A 23,144-nucleotide genomic window follows, 5' to 3' on the forward strand; every position below is an offset into this window, starting at 1 on the left:
AACTCAGGCCAGCAGTCCTTAAGGTTTGGTTGCAAGCAACAGACACCAATTCTGACTGATTTAAGCAAAAGAAGAATTCCTGGAACAGCCCACAGGATGGAAGGAAAAGCTAAGGTCTTGAGAAGGTCAGGAATCCAGGCTGCCCTGGGGATTTGGGAGCAGGAACGAATGGACCATCTTCGCAGAGCCAGCTGTGGGGATGAATCAGAACAGTGATCTCAGTCCCCATGCAGGTGCCAGCTTTCAAGGAGAAGGGGTCTGACTGCCTGGGAGTGATTCATAGGCCCACCCATTGGCCAGAATACAGCCCTGATAGAATCACCAAGACTGAAATTAACAAGGAGGGGAGGATTCTAGTAAGGGGTGCTGGCAGAAGAGGGGAGATAGATACTGGATGAGCAAGGATGAGGCACAGCCACTCCACGCCCACTCCTGGCACCTGAAGGATCCTGCTACATCAGAGAATTGCATTCTCTGCATCCAACAGGGCCGGGAAGGAATGGTGGGAGCAGTTCCTGGCCAACTAAGGGGAAACAAGAATGACTTCCTGGACTATAAGACAGGAGGCCCAACCCCAAGGACTGTCACCCTGAACCCCAATTTCCCCTGTTGTTTCTGGGCCACAGCTTTTCCTGAGGCATGCTAAGCCCAACACGTGAAGCAGCAAGGTCCTTTTCCCAACCTTACCCTCCCATCCTCTCCTCTCTCTTTGATGGCTACGAGGGTCCTTAAGCTGGGAAAGGGTCTTGGGGCCAGAGTAGAGGGAAATGGGGCTGTCCACCCTCAGTCACCACTGCTCCACCTCCGATCTTGGGAGTGAAGGAGGGGAGGACAGAGCAGGGTGGGGCAAATGGGAAGTCACGCCCACCTTGCACTTATTTCATTGTTTTCTTATTTATTGTCTGTTCTACCCACATTGAAACATGAGCTCCATAAGAGCAGAAGCCTTCTCTGTATTGATCACTCACTGCTGTGTCCCCAAACCTGTTAACAGTAAGAGGCACTTAGGAAGATAAATATTTGAGACTGAGTAGCCTGCATGTAAGATGGAGGCTACACCTCATCCTTCTGCCTTTGAACCTGAGCCGGACAGTAAAACCAGGCCTGGCACCGAGTCAAACCAGGAATCGAGAGGAGCACAAGTTCTAGACTCAGCCAGAGCTGGGGTCCAAGCCTGGCTCTGGCACCTGTGGGGCACGTCTGTCACTTGACCACTTTGAGGCTCAGTTTCCTGGGTTTTGAAATGGGAATTATACCACCCACTTCACATAGTTGTGAGAACAGAGGAGAATTAAATGTGTAAAGTTGGTAAACAAGCAGTGCTCTCACCTGTGTACACTCTGTAAGGGAGGAGGTTGTCTTAATCCAATGGTGGGGACTGAAAGCTGCATCTCCTGGGGCTGGAGTTTGAGCATGTTAGGAGAGCATCCTGAAACATGCACTACCCGGCCCACAGGGAGAAAGAAAACACCAGCGGCATGGCGTCTACACAGTGACAGGCCCCGGGGATCCCGTAAGGGCTCGAGCTGCAGCCTCTAGCACACCCGGCTGTGGCTAGGGGAAAGGCCAGCCACACTTCGGTGTTGCCTCTGCTTTGGGGATGAGACCAAAAGACATAACACAGCAGGCAACTTTGGAAAGAAAATTTTATTAGCTTCATGAGAAACAGCTGCCACGAGTCAAGACCTGGATAGTGACGGGGCTCTGGTGGCTTCTCACCAATGGCATGAAAAAAGCCCACCTGTTCTCTCTACATCCTTGGACCAGGGTCTGAGTGGGGGTCCCAAGAACAACACTCCACCTTCTGGCCCCTCAGTGCACGCACAGATTCAGGTGACGCATTCTTGTTGGACGTTAGGCTCTCCTGCTCTATGATATCTCACTGAACAGGAAAATGAATCAAATCAACATTCTAGACATTCGGATCAAGCCTGATCTGGCATACCAGCCACTGTTCTGGATCCTCAACCGGGAACACAACACTCTGAATCCCCAGTCAGAAAGTCAAGATTCTGAAATGCAAAGTAAGAACCCCGTAGATTTCATCAGGAGCTCCATATTCTAGAATGCCTCTATCCCAAATCAACCAGAAACCTGACATTCTGGGTTGTCAACTAGGAACTCAGTGTTCTGGCAGGCCAAATGAGAACCACTCCTTACATTCTGTGGGGTTAACAAGGAATTCAGCATTTCAGAATGACAAAAATCACAATATTCCAGGCAATGGGTGAAACCCAAAGTCAACCCCCACGCTCACCATGCTAAACCAGAAAATCAACATTTAATACCGTCAGTGCTGGCCTCAGCATTCTGGAATGACAAGCACAAGGCTCTCGCCTCCAGAATGCTGCTTCCCTGCCCCCTCAGAGCTCCGTGGATGGTCGCTCCACAACAGGTTCATTGTCCCCACTGGAGTCGGGCACGCGGAAGGAAACGTAGGGGCAGGTCTTTGTGTTGAGGCAGACCAGCTTCTTCAGCGTGGCCGTCTTGACGATGTTAAAGCCCGTCTCACCGCCAAATGTGCTCGGCTTCCAGTACTCTGGGGAACAGATGGGATTCCCTAGGAGACCTTTGAGGGAAAAGGGAGCCCCAATCTCTATCATACTCTCCCCAAAGATGGAGTTCGGTAGGCACTTTTCAAGAAGCAGCCCTGGGTAGAACTCCAAGGCATCGATGTCTCCGTACAGCTCCTCCAACTCTGCTGCCATCTCCTTCTCTCCTGCAAGGGGAAGAAACTAGAGTCAGAGCCATGGTGCCATTAAGGTCAATATGGGGAGGGACCCTTGCAGACCCGCCTTTTTCCAAGGGTAATAGGGACTCCAGGAGAACAATTTGAGCGATTGAGCATGTACCCTAAAATTTGGCCTCGTTGCCACTGGGGAAAAGGATCAGGAAGGAAAGCACACATTGACCTTCTTCCTGGACTGGGTCCAAGGAAGTGCTACTTTCCTTCTCTTGCTAAGAAGGAGTCAAGAACCTAGATCTGCCACCAAACAGCATGCGTCCTTCAGCAACTCATCCTACCTCTCTGAGCCCTAATTATCTGATCATTACAGCAGGGAGACTCTCCCCACCTTGCTTCCTTCACAGGCAGGTTTCAAGGCCTTATCGCAGCCCAAGCCCCTTTATTCTATTAGAGCTCAAAGATGTAATGTAACATGTCCAAGCTCACACAGAAATCCAGTGACAATTTGGATGGGACCATTTGTCATGGGAGATTAAAGAGTGACAAAGATTGCTGTTCCAGGAGAACAGGGAACACATCCACTGATCCCAGGATCTGCTCTACTCTGCAAGACCCACGTGTTCACAGATGGTGATCAAGAGGAGACAGACATGAAGTTTCCCTACCCATTTCCTCAAATCCATCCTCCCTAGGGCACCATACATGATGTCACACCCTGCTTCGGGGGTTCCCTCCTATCTGTGACAGTGGTTCCCAATTTGGCTGCCCAACATCTGGGGATCTTCGGGGGAAAAATATATACACACACATTTGTATACACAGATTCTTGGGTACCATCCAGGCCCCCTGAATCAGAATCTCTGGGGGAGGCATCTGAGATTTGGTATTTTAATTGGCTTTCTAAGTGATTCTTATGCAGCTGGTCTATAAATGGGTATTTAGAAACCAAAATATTTAGCAAGGAAACCAAGATTCTACACAGTTTGGCCCCAACCTCCATCGTAACCACCCCCAACACAAGCCCCGGCTCCAGCCACACCTACGCCTGTTCCCCCATAGGCACACGCTGTCCGACCTCTGCGCCTTCGTACTTTCTGTTGCTCTCCTTAAAATGTTCCCCTCTCTATTCTCCTGCGAGGAAATTCCTGTTTGTCCTTCAAACCCAGCTGAGAAGTCACCTTCTCTCCCCAAGCGGGCTTATCTGCCACCCCTCACAGCCCCAGCTCTGTACCTCCATGCTCCTCGTAACTCCCACAGTCCCAGGGCTGGCCCCATGCATTGTCCCATTCTGTCTCCTTGATGTCTCCCTCGCTTTACTGCGAGTTGCTCGAGGGCAGGGACTGTGTCCAGGAAACAGCTGCTCACCTGTGAGCTCCTGGAAAGAGGCATAGGGCTTCATGCCAAACCGCTTGCGGTACTCATTGAAAGGCTGCAGCCGCATTTCCCGCGATTCCTTGATGACATCCACGGCCACGTGCAGGACGTGGTGGTCCATGTTCCTGCCCCCGCCAATCTGCCAGGAGATAAGCACAGCAGTGTCTGAGAGCCAGGCCAGTGTCCGGAGCCTGTGTAAGGTCCTAGGAGAAGAGCTCCAAGCCATGCGTCTTTCTGAGCTAGGAGGGAGAGGAGGGGACAGCCCCAGGTCCGCGGCTGCTGTGCTTTCTCAGGGAGCCCCTCTGAGTCTCGGTTTCTGTCTCTGAAGTGTGGTGTGGACCAGGAGGACCTCTCTAGTGGCTCACCAGCTCACACTGTTCCCCAGTCCTTTGAATTATACCAACAGATGATGTAATCCCCCGTAAAGGGAGGAGAATTAGGGTTCGAACCCAGGTAACCTGGTGAGATAAAGAAGGCTCTGGAAAAAAGATTCTGATTCATAACAGTTAAGAAGCATTGGTCTAAAGAAAGCTCTATTGCTCAGGATGAAATGATAATGCTTTAGAGAGAGCTCTGTCTCAGTAGACCAATTATAATTGGGCAGGAAAGAAGAAAAGTAGAGTTGGATGAAATCACACACCTTGGAGCAAAGGAAGCAGAGACCAGCGCCAACCCCAGCTTGGGGCTGTTGTGGGTTGAACTGTGTCCCCCCAAAAAGATATGATGATGCAGTCCTCACCCCAGCACCTGTGAACGTGACCTTATGTGGAAACAGTCTTTGCAGATGTAATTAAGTTAAGATGAGGTCATGCTGATCAGGGTGGGCCCTAATCCAGTAACTGGTGTCCTTATAAGATGAGAAGAGAAGGACGCAAGGAGAACACCACGTGACGATGGAGGCAGAGATGGGAACGATGCAGCTACAAGCCAAGGAACGATGCATCTACAAGCAGCAACCACCAGAAGCTGAGAGAAAGTCTTGGAACAGACTCTCCCCTAGAACCTTAAGAGATCCAGCAACTTTTATATTTTCCTGGATAGAGCTTGAGCCCATCCTCCGAAGTGAGGTATCACAAGAATGGAAGAATAGGCTCCATATGTACTCGCCATCAAATTGGCACTAACTGATCAACAATAAGGTGCTCACACCGTAGTAATATTCTTTGGGGATTGGGGGGTTGGGGGTGGGTAAACTCACAACTAATGGACATGGTGAGCATTGAAGGGGGGAAGGACACACCTCAAATCATGGTTTGAGTGTGGCAAAGTCATAACATGTAACCAAAATGTTTGTACCCCCATAATATCCTGAAATGAAATAAAAAGAAAGAAAAGAGAGAGCACGACCCTATTGCCAACTTGATTTTGGACTTCCAGCCTCCGTCTGCTGCTTTAAGCCACCCAGTTTGTGGTACTTTGTCACGGCAGCCTCAGCAAACTAATATAGGGCCCCTGAGTGTTACTCAAACTAAATTTGAGTTTCCTCATATGTAAAATGGGGAAGGTAAGAGCATCTACCTGATAGGGCTGTTGCAAAATAAATGATATGAAGTATGCAAGGCAGTAGCCATGTGCTGCGGTTATCAGGGCAAGCCCTGTCTTATCACAACTCCCATTCTTCTTAATATCCTGAGAGTCAACACACTCTGTCCCCTTCTGCCTTGGGCCAGGTACGGTCACGGTCATTCCTTGAAAATGCTTTGAAAACCATCCAGCCCCACACAAAGGCTGTCTGTGTCCCCGCGGAGAACAGAGGCCATAAACCAGCCAGTGGCTGCCCACTGGTACAGCGCATGCTAATTTCAGTCAAATTACCAGAAGGAAACTGAAACCCATGTGGTGCCACAAGTTCACAACAGGGCTTAGGGACAAGGATTAGAGAGAAGTGGGAAGCGGAGGGTGGATTGAGGGTGGCAACTAGGGGATCCGCAGGCCGGGATAAAGCAGGCAGGAGCTTCCACCCCTGGAGGAGGAGAGGCTTAAGAGGGAGCTGGTTAGGAATTCCAGGGAAAGAGCACACACTGGTTTGCTAGGGCTGCTGGGACAACATCACAGAATGAGTGGCTCGAACAACAGAAATTTATTTCCTCTGTTTGGAGCCTGGAAGTTCAAGATCAAGGTGTAGGCAGGGTTGGTTTCTCCCGAGGCCTCTCCCCTGTGGCTTCTCACAGGCCTCTCCCTGTGTCCTCACATGGTCTTCCCTCTGCGTACGTCTGCATCCTAATCTCTTCTTCTTATAAGGACACCAGTCATATTGGACAAGGGCCCACCCTACTAACCTCATTTAAACTTCATTGCCTCTTTAAAGACCTTATCTCCAAATGCAGTCACATTCTAAGGTATTTGAGGTTAGGATTTCAACATCTGATTTTGGAAGAACACGATTCAGCTCATAACAGAGGCTTATGATTTTAATAAACAGTATACGCAGGCACTTTCACCTATATTGCCATGGCCTGAATGTCCTGTTCCACAAACTGTCATGCCCTGTGTCCTCCAGCCTTTGCCCATGCTGTCCTCTCTGTCTGGAACACAATCATCCCCTGCCACTAACGTCACCCCTTTTCCTGGGAAATCCAGATCCATCCTTCGGATTTCTGTGCAGACATCACTTCCTTGGCCAGAAGCCCCTCCCTGAGTAACCAGAGCACGGTGGGCTTCTGTATTGTGGTTCTTAACATGCTCTCACAATTCTCATAACAACAGAGAAGCACTTAGCACTGTGCCTAACACACAGCAAGTGCTCAAATGGTGTGAGCTGTCCTATGACTGTCATCCCTTTCTAGGGGGTAAGTGCCAAAAGGTAGGAGCCAAGACCACATGGGTCTATTCCCCACTACATCCCCGGCACCCGGAGTAATGCCTGGCTGGTGTCGCTGAATGAACAAACGGTGAACAAGAGAACTCACGCAGGAACGCTTGCAACTGCCCTGTAGAAGTGACACTCTCCCCATGTTACAGAAGAGGAAGCTGGGATTTGGACCCAGGTCTGTTGGACCCCTCAGCCCACGTGCCCTCGCCAATGCGCCCCTGGAGCTTACCCGGCCAGCGCTCTGGCGAGAGAAGGCGTCCACCAGGGCCTCGACCCCGTAGTCCAGCAGCATGGAAGTGTTGAACAAGAACTGCTCGTAGCTGTACTCTCGGGAGCCCACCTTGAAGGAGTCGGGCATGAGCGGATGCCAGTGGTAGAGCTGGTTGAACTCCAGGGCAATGCGGTTGCGGTACTGAAACTGGACGTTGAACAGCATCTCGGGGTCAAACTTCAGCTGCAGTAAGTAGCCACTCAACTGCTGCACGTACTCCTCGATCACGATCTTGATGGTCTCCCCTGGGCAGGGCAGGATTGGGTGCAGGGTCAGCCAAGCACGGCGACGTGGGCACTGGCTCGGAAGGCGGGCCAGTTCATGAGAAGTGCTTGCTTTTTGTCTCTTCATTGTTGGGGGTGGTGGTGTTTAATTGTATTTGGCTACTGCCACTTTGTCTCTTTGGGTTGGGGTGTGAAATAGAACTTTCCATCTCAGGTTTGACGGAGGTCCCAAGACAAGAGTGCCAGCTGCTCCCACATTCCAGAGGGAGGGTCTAGGCCCAGCTGAGCGGGACAACATGCAAACGAGGTGTCCAAGCAGTGCTTTTGTGACCCTTGGGTGACCTCCCTCCCACAACCCATTCTTGAAAGAGGTTGGAGAGACCACAAAGATGGGAAAGTGGAGGATTCCCTTGGGGCTGTCATTATGCTAACACTGCCCCGTGAGTGACAGGGGCCTCCAGGAGATCACTCAGAGCTGCCCCAGCGGCAAAAAAAAAGAACAGTGAGGACGGAAGGTGAGCCTGGTCCTAAATATGTTTCAAAAAATACTTTTCTTACATATCAGAATTCTTATAAATAGATTTTCCTCTGCCCCCTCAGTACCCAGCTACAAAGCAAGAGAAGAAGCAAGTTGAACATTCCATAACAAAATGAAAACTGGCCAACTAGATATTGAAAGAAACTAATATTTTCATCAATTAGCCACTATACAAATTGGCTTTTAGCAAATTGACCGGGAGCCACAGAATTTCAAATCTGCAGGCCTGGATCCAAATCTTGGCTTCACATTTCTAGTTACCTGAGCTTAGGCCAAATTAATCTCTCTGAACTCCACCTCCCTTATCTGTAAAATGTGTATTATATTAATAATATCAGTGTAATAATACTCATGGGGTTGTTGTGAGAAATAGACAATGAGCACATCTACACTGCCGGCACAGGGCCTGACATAAAGGGGATGTCCACACATGTGGGCGAAAGTAGAAGTTCTAAGTGTGGGCGTGAGGAGAGAATCCCCTCCCCCTACTCGCATGTCACGAAAGACCAGACTGAGGCTTGCAACCCCTCCCCACTCAGGAAGAGCTCCCTTGAGATGGAGTGGAAGTAGCATGAATTTTGGTGGCAGCCAGAGCTCAAGTCTCCCTCTGCTGAGTGGCCTGGGGGAATTCACTTAACCTCTCTGAATCTTACTGTTCGCCAGGGTAATATCTGGTTCATAAGGTTGCTGGGGAGTTAAATGAACACTGGAATTGCAGTGCCCTAGGAGTCCTGCCTTTGGTCACAGCTTCATCACCAGCCAGAGTGCTGGGCAGCCTCTGGCCAAAGACTTGCCCTCTATGGTCGAGGTTTTACAATTCTGGGACTTCAGAACCAGCTCCCCCACCCTCAAACTGTTCCTATCCCTGATGCCCGGCTCTTTCAGGCTCCAGTGAATCAGGCACTATAATTGGGACCAGCCATGCCCAGTGGTGCCCAGAGGTGGGGGAAGGGGGTTGCTGGTGACTCAGAGTGAACAAGGTCTGGACAGGGATGTCAGGAGCCAAGCTCCCAGGCAGGAAATCATCTGACATTTTAGGTTGCAGACTCGCCCCCGTAGGGGACACAAAAATATCCTGTCCCTGAGTCACCTAAAAGCTACCAAACTCCAGGAAGGTAGATACAAGCAAGGCAGGAAACACGAAGATTCCTGAAGGCTGGGCAAGCTGGGGTCTGACCCTGTGCATGCTGGGGACATCAAGTGTGCATCTGGGTTCAGTACTACAGGGAAACTGAGATTTGGGCTGGCTGTCAAGTGTGCTATGAGTCACCCAGCTAATAATCAACCCTCACAGTCATCCATTTTCTGAAGGCCTACCATGTGCTGGGAGCCTTCCCATTCATCATCTCGACAAATCCTTACCACCATCACTTGCCCCAGTGTACAGATTTGGAGACGGGGGCTCGCAGAGGTGGAGAGACCTGCTCAAGGTCTCATAGTCAGTGAGCAGAAGAGCGAGGGTCCCAAGCTCCCCACCCCATTTCTCAGGATGGAGGGCGTGACCTCCCAGGGCAGGGCAGGTTTGGGGTCCTCACCTATGAGGATGAGGCGGGTCGTCTGGAAGAGCTGCTCATCGCCCCACGTGGGGTGCTCAGCCTTCAGCAGGTCACACACACGATTGTGCTCGCGCAGCCAGAGCGTGGCATAGAGCATGAGCCCGGGAAGCAGCCCAAACACCTCCTGGCCCACGGCCATCTGGCTCTGGGGCGGGACGCCCCGAGGGTAACGCATCAACACATTCGCCTCTTCTACCGAGGGCGGGTACACCTCTCCGTCCAGCACCTGCGGGATGGGGCCACCCGGCAACCTGGGGTGGGGGGCACGGCAGCTGCCCACAGCCAACTCCCTCCCACCCCTACTGCCAGCTGCCAGTCCTCCTCAACCACAGCTGTGGATTCCACCTCCTAATCCTTCCCTAAAATCATCCCCTCTCCATCTCTTCTACCACCACCCTTGGGCAACCCACCCTCATCTTCCACCCTGACTCCTCTCCCTAAGTGGGCTCTCTGCATCCACTCCTGCCCCCAGACAGTTCAGTCTCTACACTGCAGCCAGGGCAATCCTTAAAAAAAAAAAAAAAAAAAACCCAAGTCTTGCATCACATGCTGGCTTAAAACCCTTCCAAGTCCTCTCTCTGCTCTTGGCAGAAATCAGAAATCCTTAACACGGTCGCTGCAGACGTCTCTGCCTTCACCTGGAATCTTTCTTACCCTCGATCACCAGGTTCAGCCAATACTCCCTTTCTTACCCTCCAAGCTGCCTCCCACCTCTGAGCCTTTGCACTTGCTAAACCTTCTGCCTGCAAACCCTTTTCCCGTTCTCGGTCTCCCTAACTGCTCCTTATCCTTCATGCAACTCTCAACTTATTCAAAATTTCCCAGGGAAGGCTTCCCCATCCTACAAACATTCCAGTGGTACCCGCAGCTTCTCCTTGGTGGCAGTTACCACAAGTGTAACTAATTACATGGCAGGTTCTTCATTCATTCAGTAAATTGCACCAAGGGACTACCATATGCCAAGTACTGTTCTTAGCCCTAAAGATTCAGCAATAAACTTTGTTTTGTTTTGTTTTGTTTAGATTTGTACAATCCACTCTAGTAGCCACTAGCTATGTGTGACTATTGAGCACTAGAAATTTGGCTAGTGTGAATGAAGAACTGAATTTTATTTAATTTTATTTAAATCTAAATTAGGTAAATCCTACATAAAATAAATTTTAAAATTGATACTTCAGCTATTGTAAAACCTTTAAGTACGCTTGGAACAACTTGGGCATGTGAATCTAGTTATTCAAGTTTTATGAAATCTAAATACACATTAAATATCTCCAATGAAAATTTATCATCCAAATGGAGATGTTCTATAAGTGTAAAATATGCACCAGATTTCAAAGATATAGCATGGAAAAAAGAATGTGAGATATTTTGTTAATAGCTTCTTATTGATTGCCTGTTAAAATGATAATATTCTGGACATATTGCATCAAGTAAAATATATTATTAAAATACATTTCATCTATTTCTTTTTACCTTCTTTAATGTGGCCACTAGAAAATTTTTAATTATGTCTGTGGGTCACATGACATTTCTGTTGGACATTGGCAGTTTAGACAAGATGTGCTCATAGAACTAGCATCCTAGAGTTTATCCCTGTGCTTCCTCGAGGGCAGGGCCCATAACTATAATGGTCACTGCTCAATCCCCTGTGCCACGCATATTATAATGCCCAATTAATGCTGTGGAATAATTAAATGAGTAAATTCAGACTGCAAATGTCCATCTCCTATTGAGCTCCAAAATCCACCTCCCAAGAGGACATGGGAGGCCAGCTCTGCTCCTTGTTTGTTTCTCCTGCCTGGAACCTTCTCCCAGAGTTTCACTGTCTCCCCTCCTGGCACACACCTCCCGCTCCTGTGACTGGCCCTCTCAGGCATGATCTGGGCCCCCCAGCAGCCTTTGCCAGGGGAGACCATGGGAGACCCTTCCCACTGCACCACCCCCAGGCCCAGCACTACCTGGTACTTGAGTTTCCCGTCTTTAAAGAGCCGCAGCTGATACTGACGCTCCAGATTGTCTCCATATATGTGGCCAAGGTCTACCTGAGGGCAGAGAGGGGGCCACTCAGCTCACTAGTTCCCGGCCCACTAGCAATGACATGCATGTGCTAAGTTAGGTCCAGAGCAGTCCTGAGTCCCTCCTGGGTACTCACCCCATGGCCCAAGGCCTTGGTGAAGCCAGGACCCATCTTGCCAGACGTTTTGAAGAACTGGTGGGTGAAGTGTTGTGCAAAGAAGGCAAACATGAGGTTCGTGCCTTGGGGGTCAGGTATGAACTTCCTCCTGAGCAGGAAGCGACGGCCCAGCAGCTGGGCATCTGGCAACTGCTTCTTCCCTGGTTGAGGGGTAGGAAAGAGCAGTAGCTGCTACTGCCTGGATCTTCCTGCCCTGACCTTCTGGGCTCACCCAGCAAACTGGCCCAGGCAGGAAGCCCAGAGTGGCCTCCTCGAGACCATCTCCCACCACCACTGGGTAGCCCCCTCCCTACCAAAGACCTTAGATCCTAGAAGTGTTTATGTGGCATGATATTTGAAATTTGCTTTAAAATACTTTGTAAAAATATGAGTGGGGCTAGATGAAGTAAGATTGGCAAATTGTGGGTAAGGGTTGAAACTGGGAGATGGGTACCTGGTTCATTACACTTTTCTCTCAACTTTTGTGTGTATGTGCAATCTCTCCACAATGAAAAAGTTAACCAAAAAGAAAAATAAAAAGAAAAAGAAAAAAAAAGAACATGGGCTCCCTAGCCCTGTGTTTGCAACTGACTACACCATTTGCTATCTGTGTGAACATAGATAAGTTATCTCATCTCTCAGAGCCTCACTTTCTTCATCTTTAAATCCAGGCAAATGATATTCATTTGTCACAGTGGATTTGAGGGTTGCAACAGATAATGTAAGCATGACAGAGAAGCAGGGGGTAGAATCTTTTAAATCAGGGGTTAGCAAACCTTTTTTGTGAAAAGACAGAAAATATTTTAGGCTTTGCAGACTATATGGTCTCTGTCACATCTATTCAGTTTTGCTGTTATAGCAGGAAAGCAGCCATAGACAATACATATACTAATGAGTGTGACTGTGTTCCTATAAAACTTAATTGATAAAAACAGGGGATGGGCTGGATTTGGTCTGCAGGCCATAGTTTGCCAATGTATTTTAAATGATTCCAGTCTTTCTATGTCTGGGATAAAGACAAGTCATCTTGAAGCAGGTGTCTGTCATTATAAGTATTCCTTAATTATGTCAAAGTCAGATGAGTTGGCATCCAAAGCCCTCACAGAAAGGAACAGTAGAATGTTTTGAGTTCTGGTGAAGGCATCCCTTCACAATACCTCAGGTGAGGCCCAATGTTGAAGGTTCAAGATCAACAGAAATTCTTTGGATTGAGATGGACAACTGGGTTCCTCGGAAGGAAAAGATATCCCCCCAAAGGGAACCCACTAAAAGAGAAGTTAGAGGGAATGATTTGTACGCCATAATTTGGAACCATCACTCATTGACATTGGATTGACAAGGATTGATTCCAACAAAATGTTGGCAAGATCCAGGTATCCTGGTGGAATGGTCATGCTTTGGGAATAGCAGCTAACCTGTGAGTGACAACCATCAGAGTAGTGCCCTCAAGACCCAAGTAGGGGCATTAATACATGTGCAAGGTTCTGAACCCACAAAAAGCACACAAACACAGGACTGCACAGGACCAGTGTGCAACAGCGACACCATGTGGCAGAAAGCGAAGTACAGCAGAGGTGGAGACTTGTCCTCTCTGTACTTGAAGCTGAACAGATGGGTCTGAACTGAGTAACCCCTGGGTTTTTGGACAATTAGGGGTGGAATGAGAAGAAGGCCTTAGGAGGAAGACCCCTGCCAATGAAGCCAAGTGGAGTCTTGGGCAATGAGAGAAAAAAATGTGACTTTATTTGTACCCTACACTGGTAAAACATGTAAAACTATTTACATTAGGAAAGGACCAAACAGAATTAGTACCCAATAAATAGCACACTATTCATTCCTTCCTACATTTCAACTGTTAAGTCACTCCCACCCCAGCAGGACAAGGTTCAAGCAAAGAGGCACCCTGGAACTATGCAGACATTAGTCTGACTCTGCCACTGACTTCCTAGGTGACCTCAGGCAAGACCCTCTTCTGCCCTTGCCTGTCCTCAGCCCTGGTTCTGAACATGCCATATGTCTTGCCTCGGTCCATCCATCTGTGGAATGGGTCAACAATCGCTCTTCTACCTGCTTTTCCCAAAGAGGAGAACTGAGCACCTCCTATGACCCCAAGGCCCAGCCTCTCACCCCAGTCCCATTACCTTTGGTCCCCATGGGTGTGGGGCAGCCTTCAGGCACAGAAGGCAGAATGCGGGTATAATAGCTCACGTTGGAGAAGGATTCCCAGCTGATGTAGTCATGTGCTACGTTGTAGGTGGGGGGGCTGGGGATAAGTTTGGAACGCACTGTAGAGAACAAAAATAACGGTGACAGGGTGTTCCCACCCCAGTTCCACTCCCCTTACCCGCCTCCTCTTGGGTTGGGGCTTGTTTTATCTGGCATCATAGACCCTCCCCACCCACTGACATTATCAAATACCAAGAATCCCAAGAACTGGCAGGATTTCTTGCTCCCCTAGATTGAGGGGCCCCTGCCCCACACCCACCTGTGAGTACCAGACGCATGAGCAGGTCTCGGATGAAGGTGGCATTGACAAACTCCCAGAACAAGCGCCCGTGAGTGAGGATGAAGTGGAAGAAAGAGGGGCTGGGCCTCAGAGAATTCCGGAGCCAGGTCCACAGCTCAGCTGCAGGGGCATTGGGAGCCACTCAGTTGGGGCCTCCTGGCAGGACCAGAAGCAGCCAGGGTGGAAGACGGGGACTGAGGACCAGGGCCAGGATGGAACAGGGTGGCACCCATGGGGCAGGGGGTACTGATGGAACACAACAGAGCCAGAACCAGGCATGAGGACAGGGCCCAGGGCAGGTGGGAAGACACCAGACAGCCCAGAATCAGGGAGTGAGGGTGGACCAGGAGCAAGGGCCCATGCCGGAGCCAGGTCAGGAAGAGGGGCAAAACCAAGAAAGGAAGGAGGATGGGGCCATGGCCAGAGACAAGGGCAAGACACGGGGGTCTGGGAGGAGGAGCCCAGGGGAGCAGGAGGCCCAGGAGAGGAGAGGGGGCTGGAGGCCCGGCTCACGGACGGTGCAGTTGGGGCCGGAATAGCCCGTGCGGGTGCAGTCACACTGGTAGCTGTCAAGGCCGAAGCGCACACAGACGCCCTGGTGCTGGCATGGATAGTAACAACAGGGGTCCACTGTGGGTGAGAAACAGGGATCAGAGACCACTCGAGGGTGGCCTCCTAACCCCACTCGGCCCTGGATGGGCAAACGAGGGGCCAGAGGCATGCACTCAAGTCGCAGGTCTGTCCTAAAGCTCTGAGCAATCCTTCTCTGAACTTCAGAGTTCCCCTAACAGCCCTCCCTGTTCCCATAGCCATGAACATAACCCCCCCAGGACCCACTCTGGCTCTCCAGCCCAGGCCACATCCGGGCCCCCACGGGAAATCCCCTCCCTCCCTAGTGCCACCAAAGGGGGACAGGGGAAGAGTCCAGCCCCCAGGCTATGGCATGGAAGGTTAGGAAACAGTGATAAGACACTGCAGCCACAGGCTTCTAGAGCATTCACTTCCTGCCTCGTCAGAGCCCAGCAGCAAGGGCAGGGCTGGTGGGGGTCAGAAAGGGACAAGGACTGGGAGGGGGGTCATCCCAGACCAGTCCCCAAGCTCTGAGCACCTGGGCACTGGGAAAACGAGAGCCCCCCACCATCCCTCCATTTCTGCAGAAGGGAGGGAGGAGCAGATATCATAATACCCACTTTGCAGATGCAGGAGCTGAGGCCAGAAAAAGTGACAGCCAAACAGGTCACCCAGCAAGTCACACCAGGCCAAATGCCCATCCCCTTACTTCCACTCCAGCCCCACAGACTCGGCAATCAAGTCTGAGGTCGCCAAACCCCGGGGCCCTCGGCCTGGTAGGAAAACAGGGCGGCGCATCAGCCCCTGAGCTCTGCCTCTCCTCCCACGTCACTAACCCCTCCCCGGCCCTGCCACCCCCCATTCCCCCAACTCTCGTCTGTGGAAAAATTGTCTTCCATGAAACCGGTCTCTGGTGTCAAAAAAGTTGGGGACCACTGAATCAAGTCCAAAGAAAGAAGTTTTCCAGAGCTCTGGGGACCGGGTGGGGAATGGGGGAGGCCGGGAGTCCAGAGTCCCAGCTGCCCGGGCCCCATGCCCCACAGGCCCAGAGCAAGTCCAGTTGGGTCCAGGCTCTAGGACCCTGAGGAGGGCCACGGACCAAGGGAACAGAGAGACATGAAGAATCTCCTGAAGGGAGAGTGGAGCCCTGGCATCACCCTCCTGCCCCCTGGAGAAACCCCACAAGGAAGTCCCTCCCTGCATCTGACCACCGGCCCCTCACCCAAATCTGCGCTGCCTCAGTGATTCTTCAGCGGCAAAGTCAGAGACTCCTCACGCTCATTCAGATGCACCCCCCACCCCACGCACAGACCCCTCACTGCTCAGCGTGGGGACCTGGGGACCGAGCGGCAGGGAGAGGTGGCGGCTTGGCCAAGGGAACAGCACAGAGCCGGGCAGCCCCAGGACTCCTGGCTCCAGCAGGAGGCTCCTTCCTGGGTGACACAGAAAATGCCAGGCTCCCTGCTACGAACACATTTCCTTATCTGGGCTCAGGGGCAACGTCCCAGGGAACTTGTGCCACTGATTATTGGGGGTCAAGAGGTAGCAAAAAGCAGAACAACCCAGGATGACATCGGCAGTCATCCCAGGCGCTGGGATCAGAGGACAGGGCCCTGGGCAAGGCCTGCGCCCACCCACCCCCATCGCAGTCCCTCACTTCGCAGCATAGGGCTTGGCCTGGGCAGGGTCCCCCTGGGCCCCCAGCGCCTCCCCTCACCGCCCCCCCCCACATACACAAACAAGCAAGAGTCACAGGAATCATGCAAATAGTTTTGCTTAAGCCCTGGCGCCACCCTACAGCCCCACAATGGCATGTGTGTGGCCCCCGCAGGGCTGTGAGGGAGGGGCAGATGGGAAGAGGGCAGGACAAAGAGGTCTTATCAGGCTGCCCCAGACGGACCTGGCAGGCAGGACCACAGGCCCAGAAAGGCCAAGGAGCCTCAGATGACCCCCCAGCTGCCTCAGGGATCTGATGCCTCCAAGGAAGGACTCCTCGCCCCCGCGGGGACGTTCCTCCTTGCGCCTTCCTCCTTGCTCAAGACACTCTGCTCACGCTAACTTGCTAACTCGTCTGCACAGCAGCCCCTGCGCCCCACTCCCCGCTCCCCGCTCTGGCTCACAAGCCCCAGTCCTACCCCTCAGAGGGCACTGGGGCTGCTAAAGGCACAGGCCCCCGTGGGGCTCAACTCCCCCATCCCCACTGCAATGCGGATCTGCAGTACCTCCAGCCCAAGCACGCCCTGGCAGCCCCTCCCTCAAACCCAAGCCTGATGGGCTCATCCATCGTTTATGCAGAATGTAGCTCCTCCTTTTTTTTTTTTTTTTTATTTCAGCTCATCATGGGGGTACATAAGTTCAGGTCATATACATTGTCCCTGTCCCGCCCATCCCCCCGAGTCAGAGTCCCAAGCGCGTCCGCTCCCACTCTCCAGACAGTGCGCCTGGCACTCGCCATGTATTCATACCTCGATCCCCTCCCCCCCCACCTCCCCGGGTCTGCACCCTCAAGCATGACCATTCCCCAGAGGGTGCGCAATGCACTCGTCATGTAGGCATACACCCATCCCCTCCCCCCACCCCCCCATCCCAGTCTGATATCCAATTGGTATCCTTCCCTGATGTACATTTAGGTGATGATCAGGGAAACCAGTTTTCTGGTGAGTACATGTGATGCTTGTTTTTCCATTCTTTGGATACTTCACTTAGTATAATGGGTTCCAGCTCTCTCCAGGAGAACCAAAGAGATGTCGTATCATCGTTATTTCTTATAGCTGAGTAGTACTCCATGGTATACATATACCACAGTTTACTAATCCATTCGTGGATTGATGGGCACTTGGGTTGTTTCCACATCTTTGCGATTGTGAATTGTGCTGCTATAAACATTCGGGTACAGGTGTCTTTGCCTCCAAATGCACCTGGCCCTCTCGACTGAGAGCACGCCTTGCCTCCCCCAGAAAGCTTCCCCTGCATGTCCACACTGACTCCTCCCACTGTCCCCGTCTGGCTCCGGGTTCCAATGTGACCTGCTGTCCACCACAGGCTTCCCAGAGAAGAGGCCCCGCCTTGCCCTGTCACAGGCCGTGCACACAGCTGGGGCTCAACCCAGGTCCCAGGTCCAGATGTGGTGGCCAGAGCTTAACAGATGTTTGTGGAATAAATAAAACGAAGTGAGGAGACTGGCTACCCCCAGCTTGGCCAAAGAGTCCCTCATCCTCCCAGCCCTCAGCCCTCTCTGAGGTCCCGCTGGAGGCCTCCTGCTGTGCACAGCCCCAGGGCGCTGCCCGGCAGGCAGGCTGCAGACCCAGTGGCTGCCCACATCCCTCTCCTGCCAAGAGAGGCTGTACTCAGTGGCGGCTCCTCCCTCCCAGACCAGCTGGCCAGCTCTCCCCCCCTCCTCCCCCACGATCTTTCCATAAACACCAGCTGCCCCAGGGAGAGAAAGTTCTCCCAGCAAGGACAGCAGCGGCCACTGGGGCCCCAGGGTGGCAGGGTAGGCCGAGAGGAGACTGGGTGCTGCCTGACGCCAGCCGGACGTCCTGCCACTGTCAGGCCGGGGAAGCCGGGGCTCTAGCCTACCAAGCCCAAGACCTCACACACCTGCCCCTCATCCGTCTGCCCTGCACGCCCCAGGGAGGGGCGGGCGAGACTCCCCATTGCACAGTGAGGAATGCCAAGCACAGAGAAGGCAGCAGACTTGCTCAGACCCCATGGCTTTGAAGTTGCAGAGCCGAGACTTAAACCCGCTTCTCCTCCCTTACCTTCCTCCTCCTGGAGGAGCCCAGGCCTAGATTTGGGGAAGAGATGGGAAGGGACAGTCACCTTGAGCGACAGGCTGGGAATGACCCCCAGGTAGGTTTGTTACTGTTCTTTCAAGGTGAACCTTGAAAATCCTGAACAAATGAAACGAGGACCCCAGAGGTCCTGCCTCGACCAGTAGACCTCTGGGAACTACTCATACAGGAAGGCCTTCCTGCATTCTAACTCCAATCCTACATGCTTTCATGCCCACCCAGTTCGGTGCTCAGGGCAGGACACCCCTGGCTCGTCAAGAAAGAGAACCGGGGGGATGCAGGCACCAAGTCTAATTCATATTAAGTCCCCCCCAGACAGCACAGGGCCAGACACCGAGCAGGTGCTCCAGAAATAGGTACTAGAGAGTGGCTGCTCTTATTGGCTGTGTGTCCTTGGGCAAATCCCTTCCACCCTCGGGGTCTCATTTTCCGGTAAATCCCACGAAAGGGCTGAAGCAGGCGGGCTCAAAGGAGGCCTTCCATTCTGCCACCCTGTCCCCTTCTCTACCCTAGGTGGAGCCGGTCTAAATCTCTCCGTTATTTGCACCAATACGTTTGCCCTGCCCCGTCAGCAGAGAGCTTTACAACCTGTTGTCACTGAGTCCTCAAGACACCTGGAGGTGGGGGTGACCAGCACACCCACACTGCACACGAGACACACGGGACCCCAAGGCCAAGCAGTCAGTCCACATTCCCAGATGAGGGCCATCCAGGACGGCCTGGCTCCAGACCCTTTCCAATGACTCGGGCAAGGAAACATCCCCCAGCCCGAGAACCAGGGCTGCAGGCCCAGGGCTGAGCGTGACTAAGGGACAGGCACAGCCACAGAACACCAAGTATTCCAGGATGCGGAGGCAGCAGCCTGCAAGAGGGCCCAGTGAGGAAGCTGGCCCCAAATCCCTTAAGAATAATATTTAGAGAAGCTCCAGGGGCCTGGCAGCAAAAGAGAAAAAAGGAGCCCTGACTAGCCAGGCCCAGGCCCCAGTCCCTACACCTAGCACCAGTGCACCAGGCCCAGACAGCTGGACCCAGCAGCTGGAAGAGCCTAGGTGGGGAGGAAGCCCCGCCTGGCCCGCAGACCCAGCTGGCACTGGAGATAGGAGACAGCAGGCGGCAGGGAGGCTTTGGCACTGCTGAGTTCCCAGCCCATGTGCCAGCGTCAGCTGGCCTCCCACTCCTCTGCCTTGCAGGCAGCTCTGGTCATCGGGTCGTGCCCTATCCCTACCCAAGGAGCCAGCCCTAAGCCAAGTCCAGGGGGAGGAGGGGAAGAACTTGAGCATCAAGGATCCGCCGGCACAGCCTTGCCTCCCAGCTAACTCCATATCCTGCCCCCAAAGAGGCAGAAACAGCAAGCTCACCTCCACCTGCCCTCTAAGGTGAGTCTGCAGCCCCCCTATCATCTCCTCAGTGTACTCACAGCCTTGGGGTGCCAAGGCAGCCCTGACCTCCTGCCCCTGTTCCCTTCTTGTCACCCATTCTTCCCTGGATCTTTGCAGGAGCCTTCATACTGCACTCCTGGCCTCCAGACTCACCCCGAAGTCATCTGTCCATCCTCATCCTCCCGCTCCCAACTACCACGTATGGTGTTTCAGTCAAGTCTCCCCCATCTGCCAGCCCTTTCAAAGTCCATTTCCAGTCACCCCCTCCAAGAAGCCCCCCTCAATTCCTCGCACTGAGAGGCAGCTGCTCCTTCCCTGAGCCCTGCACACCCTCAGCCACTGCCCTGACCCCCTCGGATGACAGTCTGTTGACATTTCTGTCTCCACCATCGGCCTGTAAGCTCCTCCCAGCTCTGTGTCTCCAGGCCCCAGCCCAAGACTGGCATAAAGCAAGCCCTCAGGAATGAAAAAAACAATTCCGTTTAAACACTAATTATATAAAAGTAAGTAGAAAAGGCAAAAACCAGCAATATGTTAATATCAATGCAGCAAAATTGCACTTGTGCCCCAAGAATATATACAAATAAAAAATAAAGGGGGAAAAAAAAGAAAAGGCAAAAACCAAAATGGCACGACCATGGCTTATTATGCATTAGTGAGTAGATGAAAAATAAATCAAGGTGGGGCAGGGCCCTGCGTACCCTGAAGAAAGGGGGGTCTGGGGGGGAGCCGGATAGGGCCTCAGAGGAAGTGCTGGGCTGACTGGGGACTGACAAGTCCCCAGATTGAGGCAGCCTGATCAGCCCTAGCTCAGCCACTGCTCACTGCGGGGCCCCAGAAAAGTGGGTTCTCTCCTGCTGGGCCTCAGAGTCCCCTTCTGTAGAATCGGTCTAACACATCTCCCTGGCAGGGCCAAAGAAGTGGATGCTGACAGCCAGCCTTTGTAAACTGTAAAGTAGTGGGCACATGCATCTTCCTTCTCTTTCCACAAACCAGGCTTTTCCCAACCCAAACCCTTTCCTAGAGCACCCTCCAACCTCTCCATGACTTCCCCAAATGCCACCCACTCAAATCTTCTCCTCCAGGAAACTTGGTCTGATCTGAGGTGCACGTAGGTATCTTTCCTGTCTCCTCTGAGCACCAAATCCCTGGAGCATCCCTAGAGCCGGAGCACAAAGCTCAGACTCCCTCTGCCCCCTCCCACTCTCTCTCGGCCTCTTTTTAGATGGGAAATAGGGACCCAGAGAGAAATGGATCACACAGCCAGGTGCTGGAGGAAGCTATGGGGACCCAGAGAGGGGTGGGTCACACAGCCAGGTGCTGGAGGAAGCTATGGGGACCCAGAGAGGGGTGGGTCACACAGCCAGGTGCTGGAGGAAGCTATGTCCAGGCTGGGCATGCACGAACACACACACACACACACACACACACACACACACACACACACACACAAGCAGTGAGCTGGGGGAGGAAGGTTGGCTAAGAGAGTTGCTGAATTCCTTCACCTGGTACATGCACGGAGGAGAGAGGGATGGAATTTCTGCATCAAACTCTGGGAGATGAAACAAAAAGGGGCCCAGAGTCCATTGTGGGGAGGGAGAGGGTAAGCTTTTCTGTAAAGAATTTGCGGAATTGTCTGGAGTCAGATACCTGAGTTCAAATCCTGAGCCCACCATGTACTGTGTGAGCCTGGGGGTGAGGGGTCGTCACACCTACTGAGCCTCAGTTTCCTCATCTGCTCAGTGGGGACGTCACAGGTGAGGACTAGACCCCAGAGGAAGCAGCTGGGCTCTGTAAATGTACTTCCACCTCCCGTCTTCCCCAATGGCTGGTGCACCCGGGGCCTTCACCAGGGGAGACCTTCTCCCCCGGGGCTGGGGGTCAGGATGGGTTCCCAGACGGTTAGAGGCTGGAGAAAAGGAACTCGTTCGCCAGCCCGCTTTGCCCTGGGCGCCCCGCGCTTCCTCTGAAAGAGGGCCCCACAGGAAACAGCGGGCCTGTTGGGGGCGGAGGCTGCTTGGACCGTTGGGGGCCCAGAACAGGTGAGGGGGTGAGGGGGATGTAAGGGGGCTGTCCCTTCTCCTCGCGCTAGCACGCGATCCCAGTCTGCCGTCTTCCCAAAAAGGACCCCGGTAGCCCGTTAGCCAAGGCCACACCCCCCGGGGTCTTCAGAGAGCCCCCATCCCACCGGCAGACTCAGGCCCCCTCCGTTGTCCCAGGCACCGCGAGCAGAAGGGGGAAGCCGGGCCCGCTGGAGGGAAGACGCGCGGAGGGAAGGGGGCTGCCCGTGGGCAGGGAGGGGGTCACCTACCCGGCGTGGGCGCCCCGGGGTCCGCGAGCAGGACCGGGGACGGCGGCAGCAGGAGCAGGAGCAGCGAGAAGCGGAGCGAGAGACTCCTCCCTGCAGAGGAGAGAGACGCGGGGCTGAGCCTGGCATTCAAGGCTCCTCCAGGAGGACAAGAGGATTCCTGGGCGCGCGGGGGCACCAGGGTCGGACTCACGGCTCATGGCGCGGGCAGTGATGGGTGCGGGACACAGACTGCCGGCTCCTTGGGTGCGTCTCTAACACTGCCCCGAGCTCCGGCCCGCCCCCTCCCACCCATGCCGGGCTCCACCCCCGCCCCTCCCTCCAGCTGTCACCTCGGCCGCCGCCGCTCACTTCCTCTGCTCCCGCCCAGCCCAGACCCTTTATTAATTGTTGCATGATCACCACTAAGGCGGCTTTTCACCCGAGATCCTTGAAGCGCTTGGGCTTCTACAGCCCTGTGGCACCAGAAATGCGTCCATTTGGTAGATAAGAAACTGAGGCTCAGAGACCATGTGCAACACTGAGGTCACCCCCGGCCTGGGGACAGAACCGAGAATGGAAGCGGCTAGTCTGAACCACACACCCTGCCCTGCAGAAAGGAGAGACGGCTGGAAGCCCAGCGGTCCAGCCCGGCCTGCACATGGTTTCCTGAACGGGAAACTCGCTGCCCCTCATGCAGATCCAACCAGAAGGACTTAATTCTCCCCTGGGGCTGGACTCTGTCCTCTGAGGCCACAGTCTCTGCCTGAAACGAAGAGCACAAGCTCTAAGTCCAGGAGCCTTGAGTTCAAATCCAGACTCCACAGCTTACAGCTGTGACACGTTGGACAAGGTATTCTCATCTATAAAATGGGCATAAACAAAAGCCATTCCAGAGGGTGCTTGTAAGATTCGATGAGGTAATGCACACAGATCTGGCGCAGCACCTGGCATGCAGTAGGTGCTCAGTGATC

General features: G+C 53.1%; 1 protein-coding gene across 1 annotated transcript; it reads right to left on the reverse strand.

Annotated features, from left to right (window-relative positions):
* Window positions 1-1,628: 1,628 nt before the first annotated feature.
* PTGS1 (prostaglandin-endoperoxide synthase 1) lies at window positions 1,629-22,457 on the reverse strand. The gene is made up of 11 exons (XM_045562763.1): window positions 22,385-22,457; window positions 22,195-22,284; window positions 14,654-14,770; window positions 14,120-14,260; window positions 13,776-13,919; window positions 11,614-11,795; window positions 11,420-11,503; window positions 9,441-9,687; window positions 7,102-7,388; window positions 4,052-4,199; window positions 1,629-2,719 (listed from the first exon to the last, which is right to left on the reverse strand). Exons 1-11 carry the CDS (start codon window positions 22,389-22,391, stop codon window positions 2,364-2,366), a joined length of 1,803 nt encoding a protein of 600 aa, XP_045418719.1. The 5' UTR covers window positions 22,392-22,457; the 3' UTR covers window positions 1,629-2,363.
* Between the last annotated feature and the right edge of the window lie 687 nt (window positions 22,458-23,144).

This window comes from Lemur catta, chromosome 10, assembly GCF_020740605.2.
Source record: "Lemur catta isolate mLemCat1 chromosome 10, mLemCat1.pri, whole genome shotgun sequence".
In the NCBI taxonomy this organism is placed as follows: Eukaryota; Metazoa; Chordata; class Mammalia; order Primates; family Lemuridae; genus Lemur; species Lemur catta.